We start from the raw sequence: 10631 nt of genomic DNA on the forward strand, positions 1-10631 counted from the left end.
AAGTCTAATGATGCTAAGTGCTGGAATGAACATGTATCCTGATTTTCTCTTATAAATTCCGTATAATCATGTAAATTAGTGTGACCACTTAAATAGCAACTTAGCATTATCTTGTAAAATTGAATATTTTACATACTTTCAATTTCAGTCAAAGGTAATCACAAGAAAAACTATGGGTATACCAGGAGATATGCATGAGAATATTATCCTATCTAATAAAAGAGAAACATGGTAATTAGCGTACGACCGCTACTCTTCCCATTGGCTAATCAGCGAGATATGCAAATCAACTGCCAGCCAAGATGGCGGCCAGCAGCCAGGCAGCTTGAAACTAACATGAAGCTTGCTTTCTTCAGTGACGGAGGACTCCAACGTTCCCCCCTGCCTTGCCGGCCTCTAAGCTTGCAGTTTAAGAAACATTGTAACAAATATAGAAGCTAAAGAAAACCCCAGAAACCAGCTTTCAGGGAGCTGGGATCTCAGAGCTGGAGTTATACATTGTTTCGATTATAGAACCAAAACAAACCAGATACCTGCTTTCAGCAGCAGAGGCCTCAGAGCTGGAGCCAGAGCTAAAGCTGGCCCAGAATTAAAAAAAAAAAGTGAAAAAAGGAGCAGTTGGGAGCTTCAGTCGGCCTGAAAACAGCCCTCAGCCCCTCACCCAGACTGGCCAGGCACCCCAGTGGGGAACCCCACGCTGAAGGGTCTGTGACCAGCTGCAAACAGCCATCATCCCCTCACCCAGGCTGGCCAGGCACCCCAGTGGTGACCCCCACCCTGATCCAGGACACCCTTCAGGGCAAACCAGCTAGCCCCACCCATGCACCAGGCCTCTATCCTATATAGTAAAAGGGTAATATGCCTCCCAGCACCAGGATCAGCCGAGCCGCGAGGCTTCCCAGAACCGGGATGAGTGGAGCCGAGAGGCCTCCCGGCAACGGGATCAGTGTGACAGGGGGCAGCGCCCAAACCCCCTGATCGTACTGTGGCTCTGTGTGTGACAGGAGGCGGGGCCACAACCCCCCTATCCGCCCTGCTCTGTTCTTGACAGGGGAAGGCGCCCCAACCCCCTGATCAGCCCTGCTCTGTGCCTGATGGGGGGAGCTCTCCAACCCCCTGATTGCCCTGCGGCTCTGTGTGTGACAGGGTGCAGAGCACCAACCCCCCCCGCCCCCCATGGGCCCTGCTCTGTGTGTGACGGGATAGAGCCATAACCTTCCCATTGGCCCTGCCCTGAGTGTGAGAGTGGCGGCGCCCCAACCACCTGATCGGCCCTGCCCTGAGTGTGACAGGGGGCGGTGCCCCAACTCCCTTATCGGCCCTACTCTGTGAGTGACAAGGGGGAGCTCCTCAATCCCCTGATCGGCCCTGCTCTGTGCATGACAGGGTACAGAGCCCCAACCCTCCTGATGGGCCCTGCTCTGTGCGTGACAGGGGGTGGCGCCACAACCTCCCCATCAACCCTACCTTGAGTGTGACAAGGGGCACCCCAACCCCCCAATTGGCCCTACCCTCAGCATGACTGAGGGTGGCATTGCAACCTCCCAATCTGCCCTGCTCTGTGCATGACAGGGGAAGGCAGCCCAACTCCCCAATCGGCCCTGCTCTGAGCCTGACCAGGGGCTGCACCTAGGGATTGGGCCTGCCCTCTGCCACCTGGGAGCAGGCCTAAGCCAGCAGGGCGTTATCTCCTGAGGGGTCCCAGACTGCGAGAGGGCACAGGCCAGGCTGTGGGACCCCCCCTCCCCACCGAGTGCACAAATTTTTGTGCATTGGGCCTCTAGTTTATAATATAAAATCCCTGAAAACAATCTAAATGCCCATAGAGAAATAAATTATGTTATATTCATATAGCAACATTATATATAGCATTAAAATGTACAGATCACTTCTATGTGAGAAAACAATTTAATAAGATATATATATATATATATATATATATATATATATATATATATATATATTTCATCTGTAATAGGGAGATAGTAGCATCTGGCTGACAGAATTGAGGTAAGAAATTATGCTAGAAATACAAGAAGTAAATAAATTTAAGTAAAACACTAGAGTAGTGCCTGGCATATAGTAAGTGTTCCATAAATTTTTAGCTCTTATTGTTACTATTGCTTCTCTGATCTTCATTATTGGTCTGCAATTAACTTTATACACACTGCTAATTTGCTAACTTTTTTTAAAATCCTCACCTGAGGATACCTTTCTATTGATTTTTTGAAACAGTGGAAGGGAGAGGGAGAGAGAAACATTGATGTGAGACACATCGATTGATTGCCTCCCACATGCACCCATACCAGGGCTGGGAGCCTGCAACCGAGGCACGTGCCCTTGACTGGAATTGAACCCGGGACCCTTCAGTTAGCAGGCCAATGCTCTATCCACTGTGCAAACCCGCTAGAGCTAACTTGCTAACTTTTCTCCAAATACTACAAGGGACCACTCTGTTTATTTGCTTCAGCCAGTGTGTTGTTGCTTTGCTATGCATGTGCAAATAAAACCACTGTAACCCTCAATATTTAAAAGCAGAAATAATCTAGCATAGCATATTACCCCCAGGCAGAAGAATGTAATACAATTGCATTAACCAATACTTTTTCCTTGTGACTGCCATTCTGCTTAAATATTATTCAAATATTTCATCAGAACAGACTTTACCAGCAATTTCTAAAAACAAACAAAAGTCATGTTCCCCGGACAAAGTTAAAATAGACCTTATATAACATGACTGGAATTGAGAACAATCTCTGTGGTCTTTTTTAAAAATTGAATTTATTGGGATGATCTTGGTCTACAAAAACCTTACAGGTTTCAAGTGTACATTCAACAAAACATCTTCACACTGCATTGTGCGCCCATCGCCCCAAGCAAGATCTCTTTTCTTCCCCATTCTCCCCAGCCTTCCTCTGTCCACCTCCATCTCAGCTTGATAAGACAACAAATTTGACTTAGGAAAACTAAACTAGGAGTAAAAAGTCAGCTATGATTTTTTATTTCCCCACAACTTCCCTAATGGGGTGTAAAGGCTTTGACTTGGGTTCAAGGGTTTTCAATTTACTAGTTAGATGACATGAGGCAAATATTCAGTGTCTCTGAGTCTTGGTAACTTCAAGGAGTACTTTTTCATGAAAACCCCTAATATGGTCTATATTATTTAATGCCTCACAGTTTTGTGACAAAAGCAAGATTATTACTTTTACTAACTTAACACATGGAAAACTTCAATGGCTTTCTTAAGTCAGACACTAGGCCAGGTTTTTCAATTGTTATTGCAGATCTCTTTCCCATCAGACAATATGTAAGTTATCAAAATAAAAAATGCTGGCCTCTAAAAAGTCAACATTACAAAGTAATTCACAACACTGAGTAAACTTCTCTGCTTATAGGTCAATTGTAGACTATTTTCACATATCCATTATCCAACAATTTTATTTTAATCACATTTACAAATATCTTTTGGCCCATCAAGAACCAAAGAAAACATATCAAATTATCTCTAAATATTTAACATTAATAAACTGTTAGCCATCAGAAACATTACCAAATATATTTTTCAGATTTAAAACTGATTTAAATCAAGATATGAATAACCCTTTTAATATTTCAATGTATGCTTCAGTTGAAAACTAATTTGAAGTATAATGTTCTTTTTTAAAGACTGGTTGCCTTTTATTTAAAGGAAAAAATCTCCCTTTCACTTATTTTAGTTTGAAAACATGAAACTTATTCCACCTTGAATCCATCGCAGCATTTACTTTTTCCTTTCCTTGATGGTTGTGCCTCTGTTGTCTTATTCAAATCTTGATTTGGGTCCATTGTTGAACTCCAGATATTATGCGACTATTTTCAATTGTCCCAGATGTTTTGTTCAAAACAATGACCTATTCAGGAAGAAAGAGTGTAACTTATTTTACTTTAACGATATACATTTCAGAAATCAGGAAAGCCACTAGGTCACCATCAATCAATCCATAAACCACTGATTCAGGGCACAATTCATTATGTCTGAGCACTGGGCTAGGTGAATGTTGGCACACACATACAAAACAGAGTCCTAGCTTTGGGGAGATTATAATTTAGTTAAAAGATAAATTTATGGAAATAAATTAAAACAACAAACATATAAGATAATACAGAATTACACACTAGATTAGATGAAGAAACATTTTAAAATACATGAAGCTTAGGTAACATATATACATCAGCCACCAGAGCCTTCTTGCATTTGGAACACTAAAGAGCACTTCAGCATTGTGCTTGGGAGCTGTTCTAACAGCAGAATCACCAACAGAAAGCAGAGAAATATGGCACTAATAGTCTATGAAAACACTACCTGACTATAGCATGAGAGCTGAAACAGAAGGAAGAACTGCATGTTTGTTTCCCACAGCTGGGGACATGTGTGTTGGAAAACTCAATTTTCTTTTGTCACTCTGTGCAGTACTGATTTGGGGGTTACAAATAAATTTTAGTGATGAGGCCAATTTGTAAACCCAGAATCTACAAATAATGAGGATCACCTACATATTTTATTAATTTATTCAACAAGGATTTATTGATTTCCTACATTATCCTATCTAATAAAAGAGAAACATGGTAATTAGCATACAACCGCTACCCTTCCCATTGGCTAATCAGGGCAATATGCAAATTAACTGCCAGCCAAGATGGCAGCCGACAGCCAGGCAGCTTAAAGTGAACATGAGGCTTGCTTGCTTCAGTGACGGAGGACTCCAACATTCCCCGCCTGCTGCTCCAGGCCTCTGAGCTGCAACTCTAAGCAACTATGTTACAAATATAGAAGCTAAACAAAACCCAAGAAACCTGCTTTAGTCCATCTGGCTTCAGCCAGCAGGATTGCAACATTGTTTCAAATACAGAAGGTAAACAAAGGCCAGAAACCTGCTTTCAGCAGCGGAGGCCTAAGAGCTGGAGCCAAGCCTCAAAGCTAAAACTGGCTCAGAATAAAAAAAAAAGAAAAAAAGGAGCAGTTGGGAGCTTCAGTCACCCGCCAGCCTGAAAACAGCCCTCAGCCCCTCACCCAGACTGGCCAGGCACCCCAGTGGGGACCCCCACCCTGAAGGGTGTGTGACCAGCTGCAAACAGACATCATCCCCTCACCCAGGCTGGCCAGGCACCCCAGTGGGGACCCTCACCCTGATCCAGGCGGCACCCCAACCCCCACCCCACGACCCTGCTCTGTGTGTGATGGGATAGAGCCATAACCTCCCCATTGGCCCTGCCCTGAGTGTGACAGTGGCGGCACCCCAACCCCCTGATAGGCCCTGCTCTGTGGGTGATAGAGGGCGGTACCCCAACTCCCCTATCGGCCCTGCTCTGTGCATGACAGGTGGAAGCTCCCCAACCCCCTGATGGGCCCTGCTCTGTGCGTGACAAGGTACGGAGCCCCAACCCCCCTGATGGGCCCTGCTCTGTGCGTGACAGGGGGCGGTGCCCCAACCCCCCAATTGGCCCTACCCTGAGTGTGACTGAGGGTGGCATCGCAACCTCCCAATCCGCCCTGCTCTGTGCATGACAGGGGCGGCGCCCCAACTCCCCAATCAGCCCTGCTCTGAGCCTGACCAGGGGCTGCACCTAGGGATTGGGCCTGCCCTCTGCCACCCGGGAGCAGGCCTAAGCCAGCAGGGCGTTATCTCCTGAGGGGTTCCAGACTGCGAGAGGGCACAGGCCGGGCTGAGGGACCACCCCGCCCTCCCGAGTGCACAAATCTTTGTGCATGGGGCCTCTAGTAAATATATAAATATCATGAATATATAATGTATATTTATTGAATAATGTATAAATATAGAAATGATCACTATCTGAAAATATTATCACTTAAAATATGTATATATATATTTGATTTTAGAGAGGAAGGGAGAGGGAGAGATAGGGACATCAATAATGGGAATCATTGATTGGTTGCCTTCTGCACGCCCCCTACTGGGAATCGAACCCACAACCCAAGCATGTGCCCTTACTGGGAATTGAACAGTAACCTCCTCGTTCATAGGTGGATGCTCACACACTGAGACACACTGGCAGGGTGAAAATATTACCACTTTTGTATATGTGAATAACACAGGCATGACTGTAGGAACTCACACCTCTGTACATCTGTGTTAATCTGTTATTATTCCACGTTTTCCATGTGCTCCTGTGCAATTACTGAGTGGAGTGGAGTGAGGATAAAATCTATAGTTGGGTGGCCCCAAAGTCATAAGCAGCCTTTTGATAAATATTATGTCATTTTTTTCATCAACACCTCTTCTTGTATCTCCTCTCAGGATATAAATGTTAGAAAATAAAGTTTTATTGCTTAATTCTATCATTGCAAGTCTCTATGAATGATTTGAAAAATGGGTAGTTGCCCTTTAGCTTTAGGTTTCTATGTTGATGCTTGGTTATGGAACAAATATTCTTGTAAACTATTATCTCACCACTGTCAGCCTTGCTTTTTGCAGTTGATTACATTATGATTATCCTGTCTCTTGGCCTTTTTAATACCCTCTGCATGTCATACGTGCCATTAAAGTCTTTTAGAGGATCCCTGTACAAAATAAAATTCGTGCTTTCTATTTGAGATACTTCACAAACTAGACCCAGCCCTTACTTTTAGTCTTATTTCCCAAATACTCCACCCACAAGCATCCTCAGCCACATGAAACCACTGTCCCTAGAACAAAAACTCTCAGCCCCCCATACGTTTCCTCTGAACCTGTGAGGTTCTTCCTCATCTCTTGATTTTAATTCTGCCCCAGGTTTCCTCTCCTGGATATGATCCCAGTGACTCCCCATTGAAATGACTTCTCCCACACTGCTGCTCCCTGGAGCATACACCCTGTAAAACAGTCACTACTCTTCCTGCATTTCAGTCCATACTTCTTTCCTAGATATTGGGCAAAATATCCAGAAAAAAAAGTTGGAAATGCAAGCAACTTTACCCCCATTTCTTAGACTGATTAAGTTGTAATAATTAGAAATTTGGCCAATCAATATGGGCTTGGCTTTAAGCCTGACTTGGAGACATTTAACGTAGTTTTCTGTGGACATATATTTTTCCCCCTGAGAGTTGCAAACAAATGATATATAAACGGTTTTTATGTTTAAAAGATAGGAGCACAGGTATTCAGATATAGCATTGCAACTCTTTCTCCCTGAGCGGAACAGCCCAGTTCTGCCCAATTCGATTGGGGTGGAATAGAGGGCAGACTCTCACCAGTCTCTGCTTATCTCTGTAAAGCTTTTACTACCTGAGGGATCATAGAAAATCTGTGCAAGCCAGTGGCCCAACTTCCTCCATGTACCTGTGAAACTAAGGAGAAAAAATGGGAAACAGCATTGACTAACTTCTCAGCCCTTTTATGAGGGGACTTCCCCCATCTTCCACCTTACGGTGACAATAACAATTGTCTTATTAAATATCCACCTTCCTGAATGAGAGAAGGAACTAACATTTATTGAGTCCTTAGAATAATTATAAAGGAAGTGTTTATTAAAACACATTTCAATATTTTAATATTGAAAATTATTTCCCCTTTTAATCAGAGATAGAATTATCTGGAAAACCTTTCTTTTTCTTTCACCTTGAGTTAAACTCAAGTGGAAAAGAGGAAATAAGAGATCGGTAAGTGACTCTGGGACACTTTCCATTTCTTGATGTTTGTCAACTAACTCTCTACCCTACATTATATACAGTTAAGACTGAATCAAAGAAATAGGGGTTAGGTCTAATAATTGTATAGAGTTAGTCAGAATAATTAACTTGTAACATATTTTGAGAAGGCAACCTGAGTCCCATTTTCACACTTGAAATTCCAGTTCTCTAGAAAGTAATGGGAACAGATTTTCAAACTTTATATTTAAATTATGAATATCTGATTTTCTGTATTTTATTTTTAAGAGTACATAAACCAGAGGCTCATCTATTTCCAGAAGGGATATTTAATAGGTTTTAAGGGTTTTGAACATAAGTATTTAGCAGTCACAGGAATAAAGTGTGTAATATTTACCATGTCCATCAAAATACAGGATGTCCTCCCCAAAATGTATACACACTTTAACAGCTGATTGCTCAATATTTAAAAATGAAGTGTATTTTAATAAACATTTCCTTTATAATTATTCAAAGTGTGTGTATAAATTTTTGGGGACACCCTGTATTTTGTCCTTGAAATTTGTGGAATTTTCTCACATAGTAAAAAATTTTGAAATTAGAGAAGCTCAAAGGCGCTTACCTGAACTTAGAAGCCTACAGCAGCAGCAAGAAGTCCATCCCTTTAACTGTTGTTAAAGTCTGTTTTTAAATAGCTAGTTGGCTTTTCTTTTTTATCAGTGCAATGATGATTAACCATCAGGTCATTGTCCTAGGCAGATAGAAGAAAATTAACTAGCTATTCTAAGAGTCTGTTCCAGACTCCAGCATTTTAAAGATTATATTTGTCAGAATTTATAAATCCTGTAAAAGTTCATTTATTATGCTTTATTTCTGAGAATAACTTTGTTTAGTTAATTAAGCTTGTTTCCTTAAGATTTTTTTCTTTAAATATACAAATGAAACAGACTATAAAACCCTTCCAAATAGAAAACAGTTCAAGGCCTTTAAAAAAAAAAGTCGATAGGTTACTTTAGCATTCAAAAGATAAAACACACCATTTTTGTTTTTTTTTGTTTTTGTTTTTGTTTTTGTTTTTTTGTTTTTGTTTTTGTTTTTGGAAGGGAGAGAGAGAAACATCGATCTGTTGCCTCCCACACGTGCCCTGATTGAGGATCAAACCCACGATCTATGTATGTGCCCTGTCTGGGAATCAAACCAGCAACCTTTTGGTATATGGAATGATTATCCAACCGATTCAGCCACCGGCCAGGACTAGAATAAACTCTTTTGCTTGATATTTGGGGAAGTTCTAATATGATATGGATGGAAACGGGATGTCTCATATGAAATAGTAAATAACCAATTTATTAAAAGATAGGTCTTCCAAGTGACAAAATTTTAAAAATTATAAAAGTCAAGACTTCACTTCATGATAGATTACATCAAAGCCTGAAGAAAGAAAGGTTCCATAGATTTCTTCTATTGACTTGGCTTTAGAGAAGAGAGGAGCTTGAACCAATTAAAAATTTTCTTTTTGAGGGGTTAAGTTTCATCACTCATTCATTTAATCACTAAGTCAGACATTTTTGACTCCCTAGGATACCTCAGACATTGGGATCTGTTCTGGAAATATACTGATTTAAATCTCACATGAAAAAATATGTACATTTGTAATAGTATATGTGTAACTATTACATATAGAATACATTAATAGCTATTAAATATATGACTATTATAAAGAGCAATACACACACATATACACAGACATAAATATGTAGCAATGTGAGGATGTATATATGAAAATATTGTTATCCCTTATCACTTCTGAAGGACAATTTTTGAAACAACTGCTGCAATATTTAAGTTCTATATATCGGCTATTTGATAGATTAGTTGGATCCTGGTTTATTCTTGAAAGTTTGGAATCATGTGAAGAATCAAAGAGTGTGGAGAGCGAGAGGGGTTTGGAAAATTATGATTTTTAATTAAGTATATTTTTATTGATTTTAGAGAGGAAAGGAGAGGGAGTGAAATACAGAAACATCAATGATGAGAGAGAATCATTGATTGGCTGCCTCCTGCATGCCCCACTCTGGGGATTGAGCCCACCACCCGGGCATGTGCCCTTGATGGGGAATCGAACTGTGACCTCCTGGCTCATAGGTTGATGCTCAACCACTGAGCAACACCGGCTAGGCAGTGTGGGAAATTCTTAACTTCTCAAATAGGAGAAACTGGGAGATTAGGTCCCAGCTCCCCAACAGTCTTCCGCTGAATCAGAATCTATATGGCAGGCCAAGCTCACGCCCAGGGCATTCTGATTCAGTTGAGCAAAGATTATGCTTTTTATGCATTTTTTTTTAAAAAATAAGACTTCAGTTCATTTTTATGTAATGCCAAATTTTGAGAACCACTGTAGCAGAGACAGAGAACATTTTCAGTTGTTTTTTTTTTTGTGGATTTTCTTTTCATTCAGAGTAGGAATACAGTTTAGGTGTTCCCATGCTACTGCTTTTCTCTGCCAATTTTTGTTCCTCAAGGTACATCCCAGAAGGTAAATAGGACATATTAACTGAGAACCTTTATACTCCCTAAACTATGGCTATCTGGTGAAATGCTGGAGTGTTTCCAGAGGTCAAAGATCACTTTTCATGACCTTTTCTCTGCCATGACTGTGTAAGTAGCGAGACTGTGCTTGCGCGACTTGTGAAAGAATATAGTTGGTTGGAGAAAAGGAGTTGCAACAGTTCTTTCAATATTATGCTAACATCTCTGGGTCAGGAGAATTGCAAAGTTTGCTTTAGAAATCCATTAATATTTACTTCAGAGATAATCATTATAGTTCTGATGACATGTCATGTTCTTTGAAATCTGATAAATTTTGATGCCAGTTTGTCTCTGATACTTGCTAACTATATGGACTTACATAGGTTATTTAAGTTTTCTGCTCATCAATATTCTCATCTATAAAGTAGGAAGAGAGTGCTTGGAGTAGAATTAAATAATGTGTGTACAGACATTTACA

The 10631-nt window shown here is 41.0% G+C and overlaps 1 protein-coding gene across 1 annotated transcript in view; it reads right to left on the reverse strand.

The window, feature by feature from the left end:
* Positions 1-3825, reverse strand: part of LOC308514521 (solute carrier organic anion transporter family member 1B3-like) — a gene marked incomplete at both ends in the record, with an annotated part of 41599 nt that extends 37774 nt beyond the window's left edge. Inside the window, one exon of the mRNA XM_081084695.1 lies at positions 3742-3825. Within this exon, the coding sequence (XP_080940821.1) occupies positions 3742-3825 (84 nt within the window). The remainder of the gene's footprint in view (positions 1-3741) is intronic.
* Positions 3826-10631: the final 6806 nt, after the last annotated feature.

The sequence above is a fragment of the Myotis nattereri genome (genome assembly GCF_964212035.1).
Source record: "Myotis nattereri genome assembly, chromosome: 2".
NCBI classification, from domain to species: domain Eukaryota; kingdom Metazoa; phylum Chordata; class Mammalia; order Chiroptera; family Vespertilionidae; genus Myotis; species Myotis nattereri.